Source organism: Misgurnus anguillicaudatus, chromosome 23 (assembly GCF_027580225.2).
Source record: "Misgurnus anguillicaudatus chromosome 23, ASM2758022v2, whole genome shotgun sequence".
Lineage (NCBI taxonomy): Eukaryota > Metazoa > Chordata > Actinopteri > Cypriniformes > Cobitidae > Misgurnus > Misgurnus anguillicaudatus.
Window position 1 is genome coordinate 5,285,862 of NC_073359.2, and position 27,521 is coordinate 5,313,382.

At 41.6% G+C, this 27,521-nt stretch overlaps 2 protein-coding genes across 2 annotated transcripts in view; both read right to left on the reverse strand.

Moving 5' to 3' along the window:
- LOC129454229 (basement membrane-specific heparan sulfate proteoglycan core protein-like) overlaps positions 1-27,521 on the reverse strand; it is a 164,777-nt gene that overhangs the window by 37,167 nt on the left and 100,089 nt on the right. The gene's annotated exons all lie outside the window — the stretch shown is intronic.
- Positions 11,305-26,648, reverse strand: LOC129453652 (sialoadhesin). Its single transcript, XM_073861529.1, has 6 exons — positions 26,471-26,648; positions 25,783-26,130; positions 25,500-25,709; positions 25,043-25,366; positions 24,651-24,860; positions 11,305-12,495 (listed from the first exon to the last, which is right to left on the reverse strand). Exons 1-6 carry the CDS (start codon positions 26,514-26,516, stop codon positions 12,470-12,472), a joined length of 1,164 nt encoding a protein of 387 aa, XP_073717630.1. The 5' UTR covers positions 26,517-26,648; the 3' UTR covers positions 11,305-12,469.

Here is a 27,521-nt window from a genome sequence, read left to right on the forward strand (position 1 = left end):
GTGGACCTCATTCTTAAATTACATAATTTTACTATATAGTAGTGGTTAAATGGATTACATTGCGTTTTTTGAGTCATAGATCGAATACTTTTCAGATCAGCAGAACTGGGGCTGGGAAAATAACATAAGAACAAATTAAGAAATTATCAGCATTAAAAATAGAAAAGAACAAAGTTACAAATAAAGTAAGATATATTTAGGTACATAAATAGAATCAGATGAATAATTCATCGTATAAATGAAATATAATTAATCTTTTTTTAGATACAGAAGTGATTTTCCTTTGTTTTCTGTTGTTTAATTAATATAAATGACACAAAATAAGCAGATAAGAATTTCTACTTTCAGACCAACACAAACATCTGATTTCTTTCTGAACTGTTTGCACTCACTTTAAACATAACTGAATGTTTTTATGAGAATAGGTGCCAAGACTGTGGTATTTCAAAATAATTTTGTGTTTGCATGCTTTAGGAAACGCGCGACTCAATGCGTCCGCTTATGAGTGTGCGTCCATTTAAGTATGTGTGTGCTCATTAGCCTCTTTCACACAGTAATTCTGTTAAATTACCGTGAATTTACCAGAATGAATTTACCAGTAAATACAAAAATGTGCTGTTCACACATGCAGTGACGTTCCGTCTTTTTACCAGTAAGACATCATTCACACATCAGTATCAAAATACCGGTAAACTCGGAAAGAAAGCGGAAGTTACATGTGGCGCGCGGCCGGCGAGCTCCCATGTCGTATTTGTAAACGGCGGGTTATGACTTAATATCCACGGTCCGTATTTTGTTGTTTTCACATCTGTGGCAAACAGTCGCGAAGTTGCTTGTGACCAAACAAATTGCGTGAGGCGGCGTCAACCTGCGTTTGCACATTAGGCTTCACAGATGGTGTGCTAAGGACGTCGGCAATATGGCAGACGGTAAGCTGTTTTAAACAACTTTGGTGAAGAAATGTGGATGTTAACTTCAGGTGTGCTCGACTTTTAAGCAACATGTGTGTGGAAACATCTGTAAACAGTTCGGGGGTAAATGCGTCACCTGTATAAAAAACTTTCTGATTGGCCCGATCTGTCAGCACGGTCTGACGTCGTCCGTTCTAAATGCCGGGAATCCTATATTTTTCATTCACACATAGCGCTTACCGGTAAATTACTGGTAATCTTACAACCTGTCTTACTGGTAAATTGGGAGCACTGATTTACCGGACAGGTTCTGTTCACACATGACATGTTAACTGCAATTTACCAGTAAATTACCAGTAAAGACTGTATGTGTGAAAGGGACTATTGTCTTTGCGCACATAAAACAGCTCACATCTTGCGCTCAAATTGTTTAAAATCGCTTACATGTTAACATTTGCAATGTTTAAAAACACATGCAAAATATACTTTCTATAAATATAGTTATTTTATTTCTGAATGATGCGTATTTGAGCAATAAACAGGGCCAGACGAAATCTGCGGGGGTTTTTTTGCTTTATCTCTGGAAATGTTTTGGAAGAATCTGCGGAATTCTGAGGAAGGATTTTAAATGTTTCATAAATTATATTAGATAATTTAAGCTATAAATATTACAAAATTGCATCTAAAATAATTTTTAAAGGCTTACAAGGCTTACAATGAAAATTAATACACCAAAGCAATGAGTCCTCTGAATTAAACCGGACCAACATGAAGCAGATAATGTGCATGTCAAGATAGAATTATAGTTTGTATATAAAATGACATATATTATTGTTTATTCTGCTATATATTATATCAGAATAAAAAAGCTTGTATTAATACGTTCTCATTATGAATTAAGCACGTATGAAGATAATTTCATCATTTTTACAACGTAATGTAAACTTTATATTTAACATAACAAGAGCAGTCGTCTTGTAAACGAATTTGAAATTACGATACTGCTGAGTGCACATAGATGACAATTACAAGTAAGATCTTCTTAACTCAGCGATAAGTTTTTTAATCTCTCTCTATCATTAAAAACAATCACAGCAAACACGCGCAGGGTTTATGTACTTGTCAATGCCGCGCACAAATGCGCAAGGCTATGTATGTGTGCTTGCCGTCAATGAGGGTTGGTCACAAACACGCTCAAGCGCGGTTTATGTGCCCAGGTGTTTAATATTAAAGAGAATATTATTTATTATCATTTAAGCGTGATTTCTTCTGCTTTCCCAATAAAATATTTTGTGTGACTGGGTGGACCAGCCGTCAGACTGAGAGGATAGCTTTGCCACTGTTTGTCTGTCAATTCCTCCAGAAAACAGCATGTGGCGCACTTGCGAGTTTATTTATTTCAGACGGAAGTAATTTGAATTAGTTTATTGCGAAATTGGGACAAATAAAGACAGTTTCGCTTTGTGACACGCAACATGATAATTTTAAATTCATGTAGTATTTTAATTTTAATAAAAGCCAGGGGGCCCCCCAATTTATATTTTTGTGCTTTATGGGGGGTCCCTTAAGGCTTATAAGAGATCTTCAATTCGAACACTGCTCCCACATATTTTGCTATCATAGCTGCGCTTTTTTCCGTCGCTGGTAAGTTGCAAAAGGTGATAATTGACAAGAAATACTTGCTGTTAACATTTCTCTGTCATTTCAGTGTTCCTACAGACTGAATCATTGTAGTGAATCCACCCTTACAAACACAAAGCAGTCAATTACATGTAAAGCGTCTGTTGGAAGACAACTTTGTGGTTACATTCTGGGCTCTCCAGCTTGTCTTTACTTACACTGTCAGAACAATTATTTCCTAATATGAACTATTTACATACCTCAAATGTATTAATATGCACCTTTGAGATACTTATATATATATATATATATATATATATATATATATATATGCACTGTTTAGGTAAAAATAAAGTTTACCTTTTAAAGGGTACTGCCCGAGTGACAGCTTCTTTACCTGTTTTAATAAACCACACTGATGCTTTTTCCCAGTAAGGGTTTTAAAAATTTATTACAACCACAAAACTGTCATCTACTTAATAGTGTTCATACCTTGAATGTGTAACAGCAGGATCAATGATGAGAGTCTGAAGTTCATGATGTAGTTTTGTAGAAAGTCACATAAGACCCAAAACTCTTTTCTTATTCCTGAAAGAAAACAAAACATCATTGTGACGCTCAATTCATCAGACAGTTATTACAGTAAAATAAAACACAACTAACATGCTTGTTTTCCGTAATATTTCAAAGATTCAATACAAATAAATGTGTATACATACGTGCTTGTGGAGATCTCTGACTTCAACTGGTTTGTAAAGTTGTGTCAATATCTGAAGTTGTGGTAGATCATTTAATGATCTGATTATCGTACTCAAGCGGATGTTAAAGAAAGACTCCCCTTCACTTTTTCGACATTTTTCATAGCATACGAAGAAGGAAAGCATTTCAGAACATGCTTGAATTTTACATAATCAGACAACTATTCTTATCTTTACGTGTGGCTGTTATTTGTTGGAGAGTCCTGTAAACAGTGGTGTGTTTACCATTTTGGGGGCCCTAAGGAAAGTCCAAGAAACTGAAGCCCCCCATGTCCCAACATTGCCTGAAGGGTTTTCATTTGAATTGCACGACAGTAATATTGAGTAGATAGAATGAAGTTAGACATATAAAAACAGATTTATTTTATTTTGAATTGCTTAACATAACATGGTATAAGACAAAAAACCTTGTTTCACCGGCCTCCCTTTGTACAGAAAAATATTTTCAAGCCCCTCTCAAATCTATCCTTTGCTTGCAAATTCCTTATAGGATGTATTTAAAATAATGTAATGTATACACTACTGCAACTTCAGTCTGTGATCTTACTAAAGAAACTAAATAAAAAACAGTGAAGCATTAAATTACGATTCAGACTGATCTAACAAACTGAACTAACAAACACCAGCAATAGATGTTGTAAGTTGGTTATTGCCTGGATTTGTAATGGGAATCACATAGCTCTTATTTTCATATTGCAGAAACAAACTTACTGTGAGATACAACACATATAGACGCCGCTGCCTGTAAAAGATGTCTCTTATCTTTACTTCATCTTTTATGTCTCCAGCAGAAAAAAATCTAATCATTAATCTTCATCTTTTTACTGCTAGTGCTCTTATTCTTGAGCAACAGTCTCAACTCGATTCACAGGACAGATTATGTTTTATATTTTTATAAACCTGTTCCTTTCATTACTAATAAACTGAGACAGAAATAATCTGCACATTTTTATATTTACATTACACTCTAAGGAGGACCACAAGTCCGGTGTGTGCCATTTGGGACAGGGCCAATGTATTCAAAAAACAATATGTGAAAATATCCGGATGACTTACTACTTCCAGTTAGATGTTGAGATGTGCATACGACGGACACTTCACTATCCCATGATGCCCCGGGAGCGGAGTTATCCAACGACGAAGGCGTCGTCATATTAGGAAATGCCGGAAAGCAGTGATGCTGCTGAATTCACGCTGGTAAGACATGACGTGATGATGGCGTATGTCATGTGATGTAGCAGCATGGGGGATTTAGTACGTCTGGGATGTAGTATCTACTGTTTTAATGGTCAGTAAGTAGGTACTTCATCTCATTCAGTACTGTACAGTATTTGCCCCTTGACACCTATCTGTATATCCAAGCCACGAGCCCAGTGCATTGCCCCTTTACACATACTTGTACTTCCAAGCTACGAGCCCAGTGAATTGCCCTTTACATTTACTTGTGTATCCAAGTTACAAGCCCAGTGCATTTACCCCTTGACACCTGCCTGTACGTTCAAGCCACGAGCCCAGTGTATTGCCCCTTTACACTTACATGTACTTCCAAGCTACAAGCCCAGTGCATTGCCCCTTTACACTTACCTGTACCTCCAAGCTACGAGCCCAGTGTATTTGCCCCTTGACACCTACCCGAGCCTCCACGCGGCGAGTTCAGTGTACTTGCCTGGTTCCCGTGCTTTATTGGTTGAAGCTGTGTACTCAGTGGATGACTTTCTATACTTACCTGTAGAATTCCCTCGACGTCTGGAGACGGAACGCTGGACCCCTTGCACTCTTCTTAACAGCCGAATACTCACCTGTGTGTTTTTGGGCTGTTCCACGCTGACCCCCTGAGACCCCGCAGATTTATTGGACGCCTCAGTGTACGACCGCAGGATACGCATCTGCTGGATGAAATAAACCCAGGTACTCGCTTTCTCTCCCATACTTACCTTCATACTTACCTGTGTGCGTCCCTTCCATCCAGGAACCAGGAGTGGAGGAATTGGACTGCAACGGCTGTGGACAAAAAGAGGAGCTCAAATTAGGTATACCCACTGCAAGTCACGGACGGACACGAACTGGAAAAGAAACAGAGCGACTGACCCTCCCTGTCCCCGTGAGAGTCTAGGCGACTCTGGGAATCCCGCTCTCCCTGGGCCGGAGAGTTATAGTTTTAGTGTCCCCTTTCCCCTGCCCTTTCTTCATTTTTAATAATTTAATAAAGTTTGTTTTAAATTGATACTTACTCTCTTGTGTGTCTGGTCATTGGGGTGCTTTTGGGACCTCCTCGAGGTGGAAACTAGGGAGGGGCGAGACTCACGACCTCTGTGGTCCGCTCCGACCTGTGACATAAATGTATGGGGGCCTTTAACTTTGGACAGAAGGTAGGTATGTATACAGGGCCTTTAACTTCGGGCAGCAGGTAGGTATATGGGGTCTTTAACTTGGGGCAGCAACTTCAACCGCAAACAGTGCATACACTGGACTATAGCTTTAGCAGACTAGGAGGTTATACAGGTGGATCCTTGGTCAGCTTAACTTACGGCGGCCGGTGAACACACTGGGCTTTCGCTACAACAGGCACTAAGGCTTACACTTCTCGAAGCACACCAGATGGAGGAGGCGGGTGTGAGTTTCTTCCTGAGTGAGGCGTTCTACTTGCGGGCCAACTTCCCAACGCTTCCACTTTGTAATAATCGATGAGAACAGTCCCACATCGACACAAGCCCTTGGCTCCGGACCTGTAGGTGAATAGCAGAAAGCACACACTTCACTCACATTTGTCAACTCCCCTAGATTTTCGGTGAGCATACACCACCTTTCTATACAGGCATGAGGGATGCAACCAGTCTCTGGATCGTGTGCAGATATGAAAACGGCCGTCCAATCCCACCACTATACAGGACTCTGGACTCAGCCTAGGATGTGATTACTGGCAACAATTAGAACAGCACAGCACAGCACTCTTCTACGTGTACTCACTTCAAATAAAGCACCTACCGCAATTTTCACACTTAACGTGACTAAGGTCAGTACCACAACTGCGGCCCGGTTTCAAAGACCTGGATACACAGGCGACAAGGGCTGGAGAACAGCGCATGAAAGCGTAGATGACTTCCACCGCTTTTCCCACGCTTCACACCGACTAAAACAGACTGGGTGGTACATAAGAATCCATGGTTACTGTACACAGAAGGAACTCAGAGAATGAAGGGCAGAGACAAGGACAGCAGTAGATCACAGAAGGGGTTTTGGTATACCACACTGTTATATCCAATTCACAGTACCTCTCAACAGATGTATTATTCCTCCACCTCCGCTTATTCCCTTCAGATTTTCTCGTTACATCCGTTCGGCATCTCTAGTTCCTCCGAGACACATAGTGAAATCATATCAACACTGCACATTCATGATCTTTCACTACTCTCAAATTAGAGTCAGCTGGTGTCTGTAATTTCCTCGCCGAGGCTGTAATCCCCGTCAGTCTTCTCCTTGTGTACACTCAACCCGCTTTGCCCACAAAAAACTCCACATGGATATGCTTCACCCGCAGCACAACTTCACCCAGCACAGACTTCACAGCAGAATCAAACTTCCCTTCTGATCGTATAATTGCCCTATTTATGGGCCTCCTCTTCTTGCGAAAGCCAATCGCCGATCGCCCGATTCGTTTCGCTCACCTGTTATATATTAACCTTGATTTTCCTTGCCCGGAGTCAGCCGGAACCGACATGGTGTTTGTGAAAATCGGTCCGGGCGGAACTATTCCCGCCAATTTTCGTTCCGCCTGTCTTTGTTACTCCGTGACATATGCACACATTCTCTCCCTTCAGATTGTAATCTCATTTAAGATGGTTGAATATCGTGTTAAGTTCACTTACTGTCGAATGTAACGCACCCATACTGATAAATTGTATACTGTGAACACAAAAGGTGTCATCATTTACTCACTATCATGTTGTTACAAAACTGTATAAATTTTTTTTTTGATGAACACGAAGGAAGATAGTTTGAGTAATGTTTGAAACCAAACCTATCAGAGGCCCCATTGACTTCCAAAATCAGAAAAAAAATAATACTATGGGGTCTCTGATCGATTTAGTTTAAATTAAAGCAATTTACATGAAAGCATCTTTCAAACGTATAACATAACAGAAATATATTTGTTTAATTCTGAAGACACAGATTAAAGATTAGGAAACACCGCTGCAAAAATGAGTGTCCTGATCTTGAATCAGCATAAAAACTTGATCGGCTTTGCCACAAACCACCCACTTAAACAGGATGAGACTGTGTGATAGACATCTCTGCCCAGAAAACCAGTTTATACCAGCTTCAGTTTAATACTAGATTAGACTGGTAAGCAAAACACATCATATCAGAGACAACCTCAAAAACAAGTGTAAAATTCACAACATAAACATCAGTTCATGACAGGGCTTTTTAATTTCAAAATGTTATCCAATTATTATTTAACAAAAGATAAAGAAAACAAAAATGGTAACAGCTCTTATGATCAATAGCATCACTTTAGTCCTTATAAATGTGTTTAGTAAATACAACATTATTATGAGCAGTTGAAGTTGTAGTAGATCATTTAATGATTTTATCTAATTTTCTCGTACTCAAGCGGATGTTAAAGAAACTCTTTTTGACACTTTTCATAGCATAAGAAGAAGGAAAGCATTTCATAACATGAATATATTTTGACAACTATTACATACTTTTATATTAAAAGTTAATTTATAGCTGTTAATTATCGCTGAGTTCTGTAAAAGATGTCTCTTATCTTTATTTCATCTTTTATGTCTCCAGCAGAAAAAAATCTAATCATTAATCTTCATCTTATTACTGCTAGGGCTCTCATTCTTGAGCAACAGTCTCAACTCGATTCACAGGACAGATTATGTTTTATATTTTTATAAACCTGTTTCTTTCATTACTAATAAACTGAGCTAATAATCTGCATATGTTTTATACTCCACACGACCAGCGAACTGATGAACCTTACGCAGATCCTTTAGTTTCTAAGCACTAATGTTTGACAAATGCCAGTATGTTTTCTCTACTGTATATCCAGTGGGATGTGAGTATGAAGAGTGAATATCTACTGTTGATCCCACTAAAGATCAAACTCTTCTAGAGGTGTAAGTCACACCCCAACAGCTACAAGACATAAAACTTCAATATTACTCCAGTAAGGTCCTGTCCCAAATTACGCACTTCATGTGGACTTTCGTTCTAGTTGCCTTAAATTGTGCATGCTCCCTTATAGTCTACGAGTCCATCGGGTGTCCCATCTGTCATTTTTATGCTCTGAAGTCCACACTGCTGCAGGCTTCATCACTTTACACAGAAGTCCTTGTGAAAGAGCAATCAGATCAGACGACGGATGTGAGGAGTTCTCACTGATGGGCAACTTCTCTTCTTATTTTCGGCGGGACACTCGAGTCTGTCCCTAAAGTCTGCACTACATGATGTCATCAAAGTGTGGACTCTGAGGAAGTCCCTAATGAAGCACCCAAATGATCGACACACGAGAAAGGTAAGTAATTTCAAAACAAACTTTATTCAATTTAATTAAAATGTTCTTGGGAAGGGAAATCTAAAATGACGTCTTCTTTGTGTTTTTGGCAGACAGGAAAGGCCCGGGCGCCAAGGGCCACGTGCCCACAGGGGAAAGCGGGGAAAGGGACTCAGGGCTCCTTTGTTCCCACGGCTGGTGAGTATTATTCTCCTGGGGCCTGTTGGCCTCCTCCAAGTGAGGTTGTTGACGCGTGGCGCCCTCCTCTTCTACTGGAGGCAAAGACACAAACACACAATGAGTGTATGGAAACGAGTATAAGCTGCTACCTTCAACCAGGCAGGAGCGAGATTCCAGAAGTCAAGACTGAGGAATAATTTTGTCCCTCTTCTCCTCTCTACAGGGTTTCGGGGTGGCGTCTCTCTCCCTAGAGACAGAGGATGGCCACACACACCACGACCGAACTCCTGCAATTGTAAGCAAAGGTAGGGTAGATATTGACACCAGCTTCTCTTGATTTAACCGACTTTTCCTCTCTCCTCTTTTCACAGGTGACTTAGTCGGCTCTCCTCCTTCCAGGGCTTCGAGGCCCTTGCAGCTCGTGGTGCGGCGCTCCTACAGTCTCGTTCTGCCCACAGATCCTTCTTTAATGCTTCTGCCTGTTCACCCCGTGTCTACAACAGCTTCGGTGCCCTTCGCCCACAATAGCTCACTTCCAACACACAACAGCAACAACGTCAACGAACTCACCGTGTCTCAACTGCTTCCTTTATACTCACTTCAAGCTGCGAGTTGCCCAGTCAACAATCGCCACATCATTGCTTGCACCTGTTTCCCATTTGCACTGATTCGGTTGCCCGGGGTTACCCGGAAGTGACGGGTGTTTGCATACTTCGGTCCGGGCGGAACTCTCTCTCTCATCTTCATTTCCACCCAAAAGTCACTCGTGACACAATCATGTGACCGCGTGTGGTATCTATTTTTGATGATTCACATCAAAAACTGTCCGCTTACATTGCAGGCGTGAATGCATGTATTGCAATTAGATGTAGAAATTGCATTCACATATCAAGTACTTACTAGCACCCTCCCCAGATTAGTGAATTAATAGAGTCTGAAACTCTTTAAGGAATGATGTAATTTCTTTTTCAGAAAGCAGTGGGTGATAGGAAAAGCAAAATCTTTAGGTTAACCAGGATTTGGCCTAAGTTAAATTAGGACATTTAAGTGTTTTCACAAACATCCCTAACAAAAAACATTACTGATGTGCATCTTGAGACGAAACAATGCCACTTATATGTTTTAGGATTTGTCAGTGCAAGCTGTTTTCTGTTACGACACCTCAAACAGGCATCTTAATGTTTAAAATAACAAAATTGCCCCCATACCCTTAAATAATGTAAACAATGAAGGGAACAGTCATTATGTAGTGATAAATTATCAAGTGCATCTCATTCTTATAGTGCACCACAACAACGATTTTACATTTATGCACATTTACCTTCAATATTTACCTTAGTAAAGGTTAAAGCCACCTTATAAAGTTGGTTAGATCCGAACTAGGAATGAAGAGCACGATTCATCTTCTGCTGAGGAAGCGGCTCGTCTTGCAGATGTCTTTGTGGCAGCTAGATGGAGGACAGAGTCCTGGAGTTTTATGATTGCCAATTTACTGCTTTCTAGTAACATCTGTAATGTGGTGTTAACATGCGCTGAAACTGAAATGGGTCATGAAGTGAACAAAGAGAACCTTTTGACCGTGCTTTCATTTTATCATTGTGATTTGCCAACCCCCTTCTGTGAAACCACTTCTATTAAATCTTTAATTAATAGAAAGAAGATTAAACAAGTTTCAGGGAACTCAGAAATCTCTCAAATATACGCTAGAGTTACAAAAGAAGCAGAGGAGGAAAGAGAGACGGTCTCTTTTATAGTCTTTTATTTTAGATACTTTTTGTCATAATAATCTTCTGTATCGAAAATTTTTAAATGGTTCTTTCTTTTAGTGTATGGAGGACATGTTTAAAAATGAGACAATCTAAACTTTGGGCAGGTCATCTGGGACGACTCAAAATGTTTCACAGAATTAGTAAGCAGTACACTGCTCATCGATGCTCTACAAAAGCTCCACTAAAGCCTTTGCCAGTATTATGAGTGCCATTTTAATGATTGGGTATAAATATTGACCCACTATAGAGGAGTAAGGCTGGTAACAAACATATGTTGGACATTTCTGACACATTTTCCTGAGGTTTTCCTTTTAAAGAACATTAAAGCCCAATCTGTAGCTTTCTGTTTGTTTCAGTTATTTGTATGTAAAGCATTGTGGATGTTTATGAGAAGACTTATGGTTTATTTACTGCTTTAGGTCAAGTGACAATTATACAACGCAAATATATAAAATTTAAATATATGACAACGTGTACTTATAATACAAGATAACAATGTGGAGTTCCTCATGTGTCATAAATCATCATACTCATAAATGGTACAACCACAAATAATGTATTGTAACTGTTGTAATGATTATTTATTAGAGAATACAACATACAGTATAATAATGTTTATTATAAGGGAATATGCCTGCAATAATGCATTATAAACACAGACTTCATAGAAAGTGTTACCACATACTGCAGTGAAAACAGAAAACAGAGAAATATATTCAAAAGATAACATTTATCTGACGATTGTGAATGTCTTAATACAAATATAATATGTGGATAAATATCTCAGAAAGGCAGGTACCAAAAAGCTTTATTAACCCTCTGGGGTCTAAGGGGTTTTTAGGGCCCTGGGGAAGTTTTGACATGCACTGACATTTGTCAACGCTCATTCTAAACATGTTTTCCCAAGACTTTTCAAAACAGGATCTAGTAGTCTAGGGTTTTTTCTTCAAAATGATGTGAAAATCAGTCTGTGTACTCATTCACATAAAACAATATATTGATTTACAAATTCTAAGACAAACTCGCGTCTGGAGATACTGACACACATATGCAAGTAAATAAGGATTTACAGTAGATGTCATGTTTGGTGCACTCGGATAAAACAACAAGGAGTGGAGAGACTGGATTGTGGATTTTGTATCCATTGACTGCAGGAGGCACGAGTTATGCATATGGATGTTTCTACTCGTTCACTTCAATGGCGCGGGGTGTGGCGATCTCATCTCATTACAGATAAACAGGTAACATGAGAAAGACGGTATCTCTCCTCCTTCTCATACAGTTTACACCGAATGACAATATGTTTTCGATCTCACTTACATCATTCAAAAGCTGACATTCCAAGCATTATGTAGACATTTATCTTTTGTTTCTATGACAAGTATTCGTTAAGTTACAGTTTATTTTTCTGACGCGTTTCTGCAATGACTTCACTGAGGGAGAGAGAACAAAACGCGCATCATGTTTATTTTCTTAATTTTGTGAAAAGCACGACATTCTGTTTTTATTGGGAGTGGACAGAAAAAAATAGACACTTTAACGTTTTAAATTATGTATAAATCATATCTGTATGTCAAAAATCAGCAGAGTAATTTAAGTCTCTTTGCAGAGTGATTGAAAAATAAAGAGTTTGCGTCGACCCCAGAGTGTTAAAACATTTATAGTAGCAAACCTTCAGAAAGCCAAGCCTTGTTTTAATCAGTATCCTACAGTTTTATGTATTTAAGCATTTATTTTGTCCATCGTATCTGAAAAAAAGACACAAACTCAGTTATATTTAGAAAAGGCAGAACATTCAGAATTTGACTTTTCTGTGATTCTCAGATTTCAGTCTCACTGCAGCCGTTATCACAGCGCTACTCAGCAAATAACCATCATGACAGCTGTGTGCATATTTTCAAAATAACACAAAAGTTCTGAGTGATGTGCTATGCCATTCAGTGCCACTGGCAGCGCTAAAACACTTTCACTTTTCGTTGTGTTAGTACATTTAAAGTACAGCTTGCGTTAGAAAATAATAATTCCACCTTGATTGTGTTTCCTCATCTTCTTTTTTTAGGGGTTTCCCCAGTAATGATGGTACACAAAACAACGCGGCACACCGGCACCTGACTTTGAAACCTGCAGAAGCTGTGCCAGTGACTTATTTGACTTATTAGGCAATAACTAACCAAGATGTGTTCTTGTACTTGAACATTTCTGTAATTTTGTAGCATCTCACTTCAATATTAATGATCAGCTATGAGTGCTGCACAGTGAGACTGAAAGTAGCTCAGTGATGATGTCATAGCTGGGAATAAAACAATCAGCATCAAGGACTGAAACTATCTATTTTATCATTTACACTGTAACAAGTGAAAAGTTAGATCAACTTAAAGGAATAGTCCATTTTCTTAAAAGAAAAATGCAGACAATTCACTCACCACCATGTCATCCAAAATGCCGATGTCCTTCTTTGTTCAGTCGAGAAGAAACCATGCTCCCTGAGTAAAACATTGCAGGATCTCTCTCACTCCAATGGAGTTCAACAGAGCCCAACATCCAACACTCAACTCAACACCCAACAGTCCCTTTATATAAATGATCCCAAACGAGGCACAAGGGCCCCATCCAGCAAAACGACCGTCATTCTTGACAAGAAAAATAAAAAACATGCTCCCCCAAACCACAACTTTTCGTCTAGATCCGGTTGTGATGCGTCAGCGTGACCCCACGCAATACGCCATGACGTCAAGAAGTCACAGAGGACGAACGCGAAACTCCACCCCAGTGTTTACAAGTGTGTTGAAAGAGGACCGTTCCTACGTTGTTGTATGTCAACTGATACTAATTAATGTCTTTGTGTCAGTTTATTGTTTACAATGGTCCGCAAATGTGCGTTTTATATATGTAACACGTGACCTCCCTACGTCACTACGCATTTACGTTAGGTCACGCTGGACCGGACCTAGACGAAAAGTTGTGCTTCAAAAGTGCATATCTGTCATTTTTCTTGTCAAAAATGACAATCGTCCCGCCAGACAAGACCCCCACGCCTCGCTTGAGATCATCCATAGTCCTTTGAAACTCTGTTAAAAAAACTGTTAAGTGTTGAGCCAAGCACCAAATGTTGGGCTCTACCAAAGTCCATCAAAATGAGAAAAATCCTGCAATGCCTCCATCAAAAAAACACAACTTCTTCTCGACTGAACAAAGACATCAACATTCTGGACGACATGGTGGTGAGCAAACCATCTGGACCCCTCCTCCAAGAAAATGGAATATTCCATTAAAGCTGCAGTCGGCAAGATTTTTTGATCATATTCACTGAAACCGACACTATGCTCCAAAAGAACAACATAAATTAGACAGTTTAAGAAAAAAAGGCTTCTACCTCCACCTAGAGCCTGTTATTTGGTTGGCAAAAATCCAGCGCTCTCAGTTCATCTGGTCCAATCAGCACAGGGCTGTGTAAAATCTGCCTGTCAATCACAGTTCCTGCACACGCCACAGATTCCCCTCCTTGCTTGTGTTACATTAGGCTTGTTTGACTTCATGAAGCACCACAAGAACCGACAGCCAAATGACGTGAAAGCACAGCGAAAATGATTAGAGAAATCATACAAAGTCTAATTTCATCTGGCTCTCGCGGTACCTCGACGTCACCCGGCTGTCGGCTCCTGTGGCGCCGCACGAAGCCGAACAAGCCCAATATCACATGCCTCCACCTTGGATTGAACGCAGCGTGATGGCGGAGAGAACATTCACTAACAAACTTCCGATTCCTTGGCTAACAACCAGAGCTAGGAGAACAACCAATAAAAAGAAAACAACCTAGGAAAAAAAGGAAACGAATATAGAAAGCGACCGTGCCTGTAATAAAACTAGGATCAATATCAGGCCAGCATTTGAAAGGTGGAGGGATCTATGAGCTTTTAAAGGGTTCTAGCTGGATGCAGAGCTTGCCATATTTCTTCTTGACAGGTAATTGTGCTTTATCAACCATTTATTGTACTTTGGAGTGTTATGTAAGTAATCTAAGTATGCTCAGGGTTTCCCGCAGCACTTTATAGTTAAGGCGGCCCGCCTAAGCTTGGAAACCCTACTGCCTTAACAAGGTCGTTCAAAAATAAATAGATAAATAAATAAACAAATAAATAAAATTTGCCGTCAAGTGCATCTCGGAGAATAGCGCGGACGCGCTTGACACAGTGAGCGGGCACGCGTGTCACACGGCCGAAATGAGGAAAAGACGCGTCAGTCACTGGAGGATAACTAGCCAGTTCGTGTGTCCATGAGAACTGTAAGTAGACTTATGTTTTGGGTTTATTTAAGCCTGTTATTGTATTAGTTTATAGTTCTTGCACATTTAAAGTAAGTTATCTGGTGATATTGTTGTTTGAGTTCTTCACCTGCTAGCTAGATTGCACGTGCCTGTTGATTCTATATAATTGTAGAGCGCTCTTGCTCACATTATTTATTTGCATTATTTACATGCGACAGTAGTTACACTCCATTAAGAATTGTAATTAATAGTGTGAAATAATCAGTTTTTACAATCTTTGCGCTATCAGTCATCGTTCACCGGACGTTCTACAACATTCTTTATTCTGGGAAAAAGAAAACCTTTTGGGGGGAAGACGTTCATCTAGAATATGGATACCCAGATAGCATGCAACCATTGAAACAATGTTAAAAATCGTTGATTTGTCAATGTTAATACCATTGAATCAATATCACGCTTGCACCCTCCATAAATATTGAAAAAACACTGAAATTCCAACAAATCACCATTGTCGTGATCAGTGTTTGCTTTGGCTGGGCCCCTGACTCTTGTGTTTTAATGGTAAGTTTTCTTTGGCTGTTAAAGCAGTGTTTTAAAATACATCTGCTATTGCAAAGAAAACAAAGATCTAATGTTATCAAGTAGTTTATTCTTGTAGATATACCTAAGCGATATTAATGAAATACTGTTAAAGTTATGCAAAAAAATTATTTTATAGTAGTAGTTGGAAACAGTGTCAGGTCTGTTATTTTGAGGATTATATAAAAAAACATTTAAAGTTAAACTACTGAATCTATCTCTGACATCATGAATCGATCTATGAATCTCATCAATGGTGACCATCAACAAAAGAAAGCTTCATGCTGCAATGCATGCTGGGTATCATCGTAGTACTAAACTAATTTATGACTCCCAGCATGCATTGCAGTTGATTGTTTTATATGAATTTGTTTGATGATTGTCACCATTGTTGAGATTTGTAGGACGAGTAATGATGTCTGAATGTGTCAGCAATTTTTCTGTTTGTCTTGTCACAGTGTATTTACAAACCAAAACAATTATAAATGTCAAAAATGGATCAACATAATCATGTAAAGCAGCTTAATTTTATATCATTTTGACATCTTCACAAAAAGCAACCAGGTTCAACTTAACTTTGAAACACATCTTTCTTTTCCAATGCACATGTGTTTCTACATATACACATACAAACACTAAAAAAAGAAAAGAAAGATTTAACTTAGTGAATAATAGGAGTCAAAGACTCAACTGAAGCAAGCACTGATCGCGATGGTGGTGGTTTGTTGGAATCTAGATATTTTTTCAATGTTGGTGGAGGGTGCAAACATGATATTGATTCAATGCAGTAGTTTTTAACATTGTTTAAATGGTTTGCATGCTATCTGGGTAGCCATCGAGGTAAGATAATTATTCTAAATGATCTAAAGTCTTTAAATACTATAATAATCTGTAAACTGTTCGCTCGAAGCATCTGCAATTATTATGATAGCTGTAATGTTTTCTTATTAAGGCTAGTTGCGTTCACACATCTTATATGTTTGATGATTGCACATGTTTTCTGTCACATTGTACACAGCCAAATGGACCGAAAAACACAACCTAAAATTGCTGCATTCTTCATACGACGTACAATGAGTTATTGCATTGTTCCTAGGGATGTTTTGCAGACTGTGCAGGATGCACCGTCAAAGGGCATTACGTGGCCCCTCTCAAAGGCCTTTCATAGAGGCACTAACTACAGGCGTGATGCCTTGGACTCCCACTTGAGCTCAACCAATCACATTTCATGTGTTGGAATTGCAGCCCAATCAAGCCGAAGTAAGTGTTTGAGTTGTTTAGGAATAACAAACTAGGGTGATTTAATTATTTAATTTAAACTAACAGTGACAGCTTATTGAATGTTTGTTTATAAGGTCTGCCCATCAGTGTGGCATTTCAGCCCATTTTAAATGTGGAGCATGAGGCCATAATTGGCGGCTTTAAATGTCTTTACTGGCTGGTAAAGCATGAAATCGCACACCATACAAATTACCGGGCATTGCTGGCTCTTGCAGACCTCCTTAGGCTGTGAATATTTTGCCAAATTGAAGGTAAGAATTTTTATTTCATTAGTGTACTTTTGCTGTCATGGATTACAAATAATTACAAATAATTTTTTTTTTAAATTGATCAAAGGACCAACTACAGGTCCCACAGGATTGTGGACAAAATGTTACAGATTCTGGGTGAAGTGGTTGAGGAGCCCATTTTAGAAGCCATCAGAACATCAAAGGTTATTGGCTTGGAAATTGATGAGTCCACAGACATCTCTGTGCAACCCTATATCACGCCAATACGTGATTATTTCACGTATGGACCAACGTGAAAATGTCACGTTTTGCCGCGTTTGAACGTGAGCATGTCACAATTTCTGTTTGTGTCACTTTCACGTTTTGGTTACTCAACTTTTTTTGTCCTATTTTCAAACCATTTTCGCTTTGGTTTAGGGCTAGATTTGGTGCTTGTGTTATATGTTACTTTAAGTATTTGTCACTTTAAGTATTGGTTTATTTAAAAAAAAGATACAATACTTATTCTTTTATATTTTCTCAACTTTAACCAATTGTCGCCTGATGTTGGGGTTAGAGTTTGTTTAGGTAAGGATGTCATTTTATGTAAATCTAACCCTAAACCAAAGCGAAAATGGTAAGAAATGCGTGTAACAAAACGTCTCGGTTACGGATGTAACCCTCGTTCCCTGAAGGAGGGAATGGAGACGTCACGTCGTGACCGACGAATTGGGAACTCGCTTAGAGAGACCAATCTGCTTCGTATACTACTAAAACGCCAATGAACTTGGCATTGAGATATTTGCATAATGCTGGCACCGCCCCGCCAGGTGCCTTTATAAGCAGCGGGTGCAGATAGGGAAATTGGCTTCTTTTCGCTGAGAAAGCCGGGAGAATGTGACCGGTCGATAAACAGCAGGGAGCAGCCCTGTGGCGACGGGACGTGACGTCTCCGTTCCCTCCTTCAGGGAACGAGGGTTACATTCGTAACCGAGACGTTCCCTTTCAGTCGGTCACTACGCCGTCACGTCGTGACCGACGAATTGGGAATCCCTAACAAAACGCCACTGAGGGCTGACCTCTTCCAGTGTCTGCGTAAAGCCCTCCGGTTCCACTTAAGGATAAGGAGAATTAGGTTTTAAGGCAGAAGGCCGGGCACTAGATGTTCCTTTAACCCCACAGTAGTGCCAGTGACTGGGAAGCGCCCTATCTGAGCGGTATAGGGACGCTGCGGAAGCCACCGCCCCGTTAAGGGCTATTGGTGGGCGAAAGTCAACCGTAGTTGAGGTATAAATGACAGCCGTGGCTGTGTAAGCAAAGCAGTGCTCTGCTAAGGGAAACGTGGGCTGGTAGGATTAACCCCACAGAATAATACTCACAAAGGAACACAATTTGGAGCCCAGCCAAACACGTAGGTTCGTAAGAATACAGCTAGTGAAAGGCTGACAGCCAGTGCTCCGCAACAAAGGCTGCCAAGGCAACAGAGGAAGAGCAATTCAAACCATTACGCATTTTTTCTCTGATGGCCTTCCATACTGAAACTCAATTTGGAGCCTCAGTCGGAGGCTGCAAGCCGACTTGCGAGTCTGCTCTCCGTGCCCTCCCTGGTGAGGAAAGAACACGAGAGGATACAGGCTCGATACAAACATTGTAAAATCTAATGAACGTATTAGGTGTCGCCCAACCAGCAGCTCTACAGATGTCTGTTAGCGAGGAACCACGAGCGATAGCCCAAAATGAGGCAACACTCCGTGTGGAGTGCGCTCTCAAATTAAAGGGGCAAGAAATACCCTGAAGATTATAAGCCAGGGCGATAGTATCAACTATCCAATGATACATCCTCTGCTTAGTGACAGCTTTCCCTTTCTGCTGGCCACCATAACAAACAAAGAGCTGGTCTGAGGTCCTGAGGCTTTGCGTGCGAACCACGTAGAGTCGCAGTGCGCGTACGGGGCACAACAAAGCCATGGTTGGGTCTGCGTCCCCCGGGGGCAGCGCTTGCAAGCTCACCACCTTATCTCTGAAGGGAGTGGTGAGAACTTTGGGCACGTAGCCTGGTCTGGGTCTTCAGTGAGACAGCAGGACCAAACTAAAAGCACGAATCGTCAACAGAGAATGCATGTAAATCCCCTACTCTCTTCATGGAGGCCAATGCTAGCAGGGTCAGAGTTTTCATTGATAAAAAACTTCAGACTCGCAGACTGCAAAGGCTAAAATAGGAGACCTGAAGGCTTCAGCACCATGGACAGGTCTCAGGAGGAAAGAGGGAGGGCGCGAGGGGTTTAGCCTGCGAGCGCCTCTTAAAATGTAATAATTAAATCATGCTGGCCAACTGATCTGCCGTTGATAGTGAGTGATGAGCAGAAATAGCGGCGATATCAACTTTAATGGCGGCGGGACATCCTACCATCTAACCTATGTTAAAGATATAAAAGCACAATGTTAAAGGGCATTCTCTGGGGTCCTCGCGTTGCGAAGAGCACCGGGTGACGAAAAGGTTTCATTAAGCGCGTAAGCCCGTCTTGTGGACGGTGCTCGAACCGCGTCAATGGTGTTAGATACCGCTTGCGATAAATCACCTAAACCTTGCGCGCGCTGAACGACCATACATGGATATCCACAGGTCGGGGCGCGAGTGCCAAATGTGCCCCTTCCTCAAGGGAATCCGCCAGGGAGGGCTGTCGCGAGGAGCATTAACTATGAAAACCAATTCCTGGTCGTCCAGTACGGACGATTAATAAAAGGCTCTCCCCGTCCTGCCTGACTTTGCAGTGTCTGCGCAATAAGCTCACTGGAAGGAATGCGTATTTACGCACCCCCCGCGGCCAGCTGTGTGCCAACGCATCCACGCCGAGGCTGCCCTCGGTTAATGAATAAAATAGGCGACAGTGGGTATCGTCCGGCGACGCAAACAGATCTATCTACGCACAACCGAACTTCTTCCAAATTAGCTGGACCGTCTGGGGGTGGAGCCGCCATTCGCCGGGGCGCGCAGCTCGGGAACGCGTCTGCCGCTGTATTGAGCGAACCTGGGATGTAAATGGCACGAAGGGACCTCAGATGCTTCTGACTCCAAAGGAGGAGATGACGAGCGAGATACGACAGGTGACGAGAGCGCAAAACCGCCTTAACGGTAAATAACGCAACAGTCGCAATGTTATCGGTGTCGACTAATACATCCTTCCCTCGCATCTCCATAGCGGAGCGTACAAGTCCCAGATATACAGCGCACCGCTCGCGGCAGTTGGGGTGCTATACACACCCCAGAGACTGCAAGTCCGTCATACGTGGCTGATCATCCCGTGCTTAGGGCATTGTATGCTACAGAATGCCAGGAGACCCCTCAGAGGCATATCTTGCTATCAGAAATGCTGGGTCTACTACGGGGAAAATTAAAATGACACGCAGGTGTAGTGTTTATACAATTTATGCCGGTGCGCCACGCTCTCCTCGAGACTCGATCGTAAAGCCAACGCTGAAGCGGTCTCATATGACGCAGCTCGAGCAGTTTCACAGCCGCAGCATGCTGTCATATGTCCAGGAGCTTCTGAAATTGTTTCAGAGGGACCGCGTACTTCCCTCGAATTAAACCGAGGCAAGTCAGAACTGACTAGTTGCGCACTCTTGTAAAACACGCCAATTAGTCGATCGAGTCTAATTCCATACTGAGAAAAAGGATCCTCTGCACGGGCAAAGTTGCTCTTTCCCAGACGACCTGATGACTTAAACGAGCGAGATGCCGAAGCATTAACTATATGCGTAAAACCCAATGAAACGGGCTGGGAACTGAAGCCAAGCACCAAGGCACCGTATGAGGAGGATTAACGACACTACCGAAGTACCCGCGGTGGGGCAGCGAAGCGAGACAGGTGAGACTGCCGGTGCGTCTGCTGTGACAGCATAAACATCTACAGTATGTGTGCGTGACACTGACCTGAGCCCGCTGAATGTGACGGTCGTCTGGTCTCCTCTGCGGAGAGCACAGACTCCGATGAGGGTGCTGGTTGTCCGGTCTCCTCAGTGGAGGGCTCGGACTCCTCAGAACACCCGCTGGCGATAGAGGAGAGGTAGGGTGAGCTGGTGACCTGGAGAGGGAAGAGGAATGCACTCTATGTGTGGTTAAGTGGGTACCGGCTAAACCGCCGGTGGAACACATGCAAACCAAGAATTTTCCACCAACCCTCTATCGGGGGAAGGAGCGAATCACCATCTCCTGAAGAGTGATCCTCTGCCAATCCGGGTCGCCCGTTACTGGCCACTAAACTCCCGATTTCACAGGAAGTGAGCTGCTGACGACCGGTTTCCCCGCCCTGCCGAGATGGGGTCCGAGGAGGGGAACGGAGGTGGCCGCCGCAGGACGCCGACGGCGAGAGGCAGACTGAGGAGCCGGCGTGGTGGTCCAAGGGCAGCTCTCCTTCGCCGGGGCATGACCTAGGAGATCGCCTCAGTCTGCGCAGCGGAGCTGTACGACTCCACGGCCTCGCCGAAGAGGCCGGTCTGTGAGACAGGAGCATTCAAGAAGTTGTTCTCGCCTGCATCCGTCATGTCAGCCAGACACAGCCAAAGGTGGCGATCTTGAACCACTGTGGTGGACATCGCACGACTGAAGGTCGCGGCCTCCCTCGTAAATCCTTGGTGAACCTGTAGCAACGTTATTGCATGCAGGGCTGAAGCCGCCTCTCCGCATGCCTGACGGACATCGCCCGTAACCGGACGACTGTCTACAAACACAAGAGGGAAGGGTTGGGTGGTCCCTCCAGGAACGCAGCTGCATCGCAGCCTCCCGCTCACTGAAGGGGTCCCCGCCCTTAGCGGCTCCATTGGTGAGGGGTGAAAGCTGAAGCTGAACGCTGAATGGCCGAGATGGCCGCAAATCACGTCAGCTCTTCGTGCCTTCGGGAAAGAAAGGCACAGGAGGAGAGGACCGAGAGGCCCGAGCAGCTCCGAAATACCAATCACGTGGGTGGTACGGTTCGGGCGGAGAGGGGTTAACCTCTCCAACTCTACCGTTTCCGCCGCTCGAGCGGGCACGGCCGCCATCTCCGGAACAACTCCGCCTCGGAGGAAAAATGGATACACCTCTGATGCTGCAGAAGTGAACGGGACCAGAAGGAGGTCCAATGGATTCGGCAGAAATCGTAGAACACGACTCTGCAGTCTCGACCGGAGCCTCAAACGGCTGAGGATGAGAGGCCGGTAGGTGGAGGATGCATCCTCCGTCCTACTCAGCGTAGTGATGCGAAGAGCGTCCTGCGAGCGCTTGACAGCCGCACCACGGCGTGTCAGCACTGCAAAGGCGTGGACAGCATTCCCGTAGAAACGTCAGTCGTCTCCGCAATCCAAGAGGGCTATGCTCTCACAGAGAGAACAAACACTCTCCACGAATGCAGCCTCAGAGTGCTTGATGCCCAAGCACGAAGACAGCGCTTGTGACCATAACTGGAACCCTTATACCTCTCGCATCCAAGATCGCACGGACGAAAAGCAATCCTGAAAAGGACGCTGATCTCCGAATATACGAGAGAGTGGCTGTCTTTAAAAAGACACAGAGCTCTCACGTAGCACTCTTTAGGGAAATCACTCTTTAGGTGCTCAGCTGATGATGCGCACAGGGAAAGGCAACGCACACACTAAACTCAAAACAAAAAATATGCAGAGCAGTGGAATACTGAGAGCGTCCACTGTGTTAGTACTGCTTGTCAATCAACTTCAGCAACCGTTCCCAGAAGAGCAGAGAGTAGCTTCTCAGTAGCAGATAAAGCCGGCTTTCGAAGCGAAAAAGCCAATTTCCCTATTTGCACCTGCTGCTTATAAAGGCACCTGGCGGGGCGGCGCCAGCATTATGCAAATATCTCAATGCCAAGTTCATTGGCGTTTTAGTAGTATACGAAGCAGATTGGTCTCTCCAAGCGAGCCCCCAACTCGTCGGTCACGACGCGACGTCGTAGTGACCGACTGAAAGGGAACCAGGATTAGACGAATTGTTTTTCGTAAATATTTCACGTATACAGACAAGGAAGGACAGCTATTGTGTCAATTTTTGGATCTTGTATCCATTCCAGATGGCACGGCCACAACTATTGCAGATGCTGTGAAGCAGGTGGTCATGATAAAAAAAATACCTGAGGAACGCATCTTTGGCCTTGGCACAGATGGAGCAGCAGTGATGACTGGTAAAGTGAATGAATGAAGGAAAAGGACAGTTAAGTTAAAGTTGAAACTAATGAACAGGTTGCCTAAATCTTAACTTTTTTTAATTTAGGAAAACAGAATGGCACAGCAAAATTGTTGACCGACATCTGGCCAGGATTAGTGTCTGTGCACTGTGCTGGCTCAGCCTGGCCCTGACATGTAGAGATGCATCAGAGGGAGTGCCATACATGAAAACTTTCAGAAAGCACCTTCAAGACCTGCACCTTTATTTTCGGAATAGTGCAAACCGCACTAGTGCCCTAAAAGCAGCTGCCAGTGTCCTCCAAGTAGCGGACCTGAAAGTCACAGTAAGTGAAAACATTGCAGGCTACACCAAATTCCTTATAGAAATATGGATTTGAATAAATTGCCCTACACCCACCCAAGGAGGACACTAGGTGGCTATCACAAGAGAAAGCCATTTCAAATCTTCAGAGAAATCTGCCTGCACGGCTTGCTACACTTGCTGGGAGGCGAATATAAAGAAGGACCCAGTAGCACGAGGGTTGTACACATAACTGTGCAACTTACAGATTCATGGCAGCTGTTCATATGCAGGCAGACATCCTGCCCTACCTGACACAGCTTTCCAAATTGTTCCAGAAGGAAGATATTAATTTCATGGCAATGAAAAACCATGTAAAGTGTGATGTCACAATGATTTTTATTTATATAAATAAATGACAGTTTTCCTCTGTAAATATAAAATCATGTTTAATTTGCATGTTTATTTAGTTTCCTGTTACCATTGAGATATTAAGGAAAATTAAAGCAGCATGTGAACAGCAACCTGAGGGCTCCTTTCTAGCTCAGGTTAAAGAGAATGTGACCCATCTTAATATCGACGCCGAAGAAGAGAGGGGAAGACGTGTGGCGCCTCTTTCAAATCTCACCTTATGGGCACATTTTCAGACACAAGCAAGCTCAAGAATGAATAAACATTCTCTTAAATATTATTAATTTTCTCTCACATCTAATGTTAATAGGTCATGGAGCCATACATTGACAGCCTCACTCAGAACCTGAAACCCACCCAACTTTACCACCTTAACTAACAAATTTTCTGCAGAAAACCCTGTATGCTTGAACACGCACTGATGAGGACGAGCTCGATATGAGGTTGCTCGGTGGTAGTGTGGGAGGGGCATAAAAATTGAAAACATTCAAAATCATCTCAATCCTCCAGAGTTGCCGAATGTAGCTTTAAAGAGTTACTTTAGTTGGTAACTAAAACTACTTTTGTTCAACTTAAAATTTCAATTTCAAGAAACAAAATTTTTTAGGTATTACCAACTGAAGTTATTTTTTAAGTTGATCCAACTGTCCACTTTTTACAGTGTAACAGTAAAGTCAGATGTATGATGAGATGTTGTGTTACCTCTAACAGTACAGGAATACTCTTGTAGCTCCTCACTGTTGATTGAGTCCAGGTACAGCTTGTTTAATAATGTCAATCCATCTGTTACCTGTTGTCCATTCTTATACCAGATGTAAGTATGTTTGTTATCCAGAGTGCATTCAGTTGAACAGCTTAATATCACTTTTTCTCCATCTATCACAGGGTCTGGACTGCTTATCACTCGTGTATCTGAAATTTCATATAACAGAGTTCACATAAACTAATTTTCCAAGTTGGGCCTCATATTTTTGATTTAGCTCAATTGATAAAGAATTACCTAAATCTCTAATCACAGTCGTGACTCTTACTTGAACTATAATGCTTCAGTATAATGAGTGCTGCACTACAGAGAGTTTATTATGAGCAGTTACCTGTAACAGTAAGATAGACTCCAGGATAACCAGAAACTACATCTGATGTGTTAGTGATGATCCTGAACTGATAATGTCCAGTGTCACTCGTGTTGACGTCTTTGATTCTCAGTGTGTTTCCCACAAACTCCACACGACCAGAAAACTGACGATCCTGAAGCAGATCTCTGAATGCCCCATAACGTCGGTTATCCCAGGATGTTTTGTCTACTGTATATCCAGTGGGATGTGAGTATGAAGAGTGAATATCTACTGTTGATCCCACTAAAGCACAAACTCTTCTAGAGGTGTAAGTCACACCCCAACAGCCACTGTGTGAAAGACCTGAAAGAGTCACAAAATACTGCTGTAACATTCACAATCAATTACAAACACACTCATACTGTATATGAATCAACAAGATAACTGCTAATTTAATAAATAATTAATCTAAATATTGTGTAAATGTCAGACTCACACACAGATGAAGAGGGAACTGAATCAAACTCAGAGCAGGAATAACTGTCAGTGTTTTCACTGGATGACACAAATATGCTTTGGTCAAATGTTAAATATTGTCCATTCTTGTACCAGCGGTAATTATATTCAGATGTTAAAGGGCAGGAGGAATCACAGCTCAGTTTTACTCGCTGTCCTGTAGATTCAGGATTCATCTTCACCTGTAAATCTAAATAATTAAAACCTTACATTAGATGAGAAATGAAAAGAGTTTAACTGGACTGATGAGAATGTAAATGTACCTGAAACTGTTAGATTGACTGTGACTGAGCTGAGATGTTTAACTCCATCCTTCATAATGATCATGAGCTGATATTCTCCACTGTCTCTCTCTCTTGGATCTCTTATTGTTAGTCGTGAGTAGCGGTAAGTGATCATCTGATCCACTCGTCCTGAGTAATCTGAATCTAAAGTCAAATCTTCAGGTTCATCTTTGTTTCTCCAGTTTGTTCTCTGTTTCTGACTGAACCAGAACCCAGTTTTGAAGTTGATGTTTGAGTAATCGCACCTCACTGTTACCAGTTCTCCCCTCGCACCACAAATATTCAGTTTATCACAGGTTACATTAAAGTTATCCAATGTTAGGGACCCTTGAAGAAGTAACCATAACCGTAACATTAATAATATTTGTAGATTATCTGTATTTAACTTCATTAAAATTACAGAGCAAGATGAGAGATTCAGACAGTCCTGTAAGGATATGAACCCTGATTCATCAATTTTGTTCTCAAACACAAATCTCTAAGTTCAGTTTTAAATATACAAACTCACTTTAAACATTTTAGAGACTGATCCAAATGGAGAATCCAGCCTTTGGAGTTCAGCAATGTAAATTTAATTAGACTAAACTAGTTTAAAATCTGACATACTTTTAACAAATATATAATGAATTGAAGTATTTCAGTACAACAACAAAACTGTGTTTCATACCTTGAATGTGTAACAGCAGGATCAGTGATGAGAGTCTGAAGTTCATGATTTCTCTTTGTAGAAACTCACATATACCAGCTACAAAACATTAAACAAGAACTTTTCTTATTGCTGATAAAAACACAATGTTAGTTTGACTGTGACTTTCTCAATCGGATGCAAAAATACGTCGTGCACATACGCAGAACATTTGCGCTCCAAGTTCACGTAACTTATTATATTTATGAATCTCGTCACAGAAACACGCAACAACAGCATTAATGGAGTCACACGCTGTACTAAATTCTGCAGCGTTTGTTTATACTTTTAAAACATTAGGCTGCTTAAAGCAATAAAATAGTGTTGTGACTTTTGAAAAGTGTGTTTTCATTACCTATATCGGAAAACTTCTTAAGAACAACTCCAACTCAGTTTTGACTTTTATACAGAGTAAAGCGTGAACTCCAACGAGAGATGCTGTCGCAAGCGTAACGTTGCCAAGTCCTCTGCTTTTTTTCGAGTTTAGATTTGGGATACTGTTTAAACTGTTTCCACCAGTTGTTATTTTCTGCGGGTTAAAGATTAAATGATTTCGTTGATAAGTTATTGGTATTTGGGCTGTGAATAGTCATTGTGATGCTTTTGGGCTAGTTTTGAACGTCCAGTCGGATGGTTTTGAAACGTGGGTCTGGCAACCCTGGCTGTGCGCTTGCGCAGACTTTCGGTTCGGATTCTAAATAACGTACATGTAAACGAACATTTAAATCAGATTGCAATGTTTAGGCTGCATGTAAACTGTATCGTCGTAACCTTTAATTGTATTAAATTTCGTCGGATTGACAACATTTTGTGCATATAAACACTTACTCATTTTATAAACTAATGTAGGGAATAGTGAACGAATTGTATAGGGAGTTATTTCATATACCGCCCTAGACATTTCTTAATACAGTTAAAAACACAGACAAACATCAAACTTTTTAGAATAGCAGAAGATGCAATAACAGATTTGTGACTAACGTTACATTTACCTTCATGTTTACCTTAGTAGCGGTTATAGCCAGCTTATGAA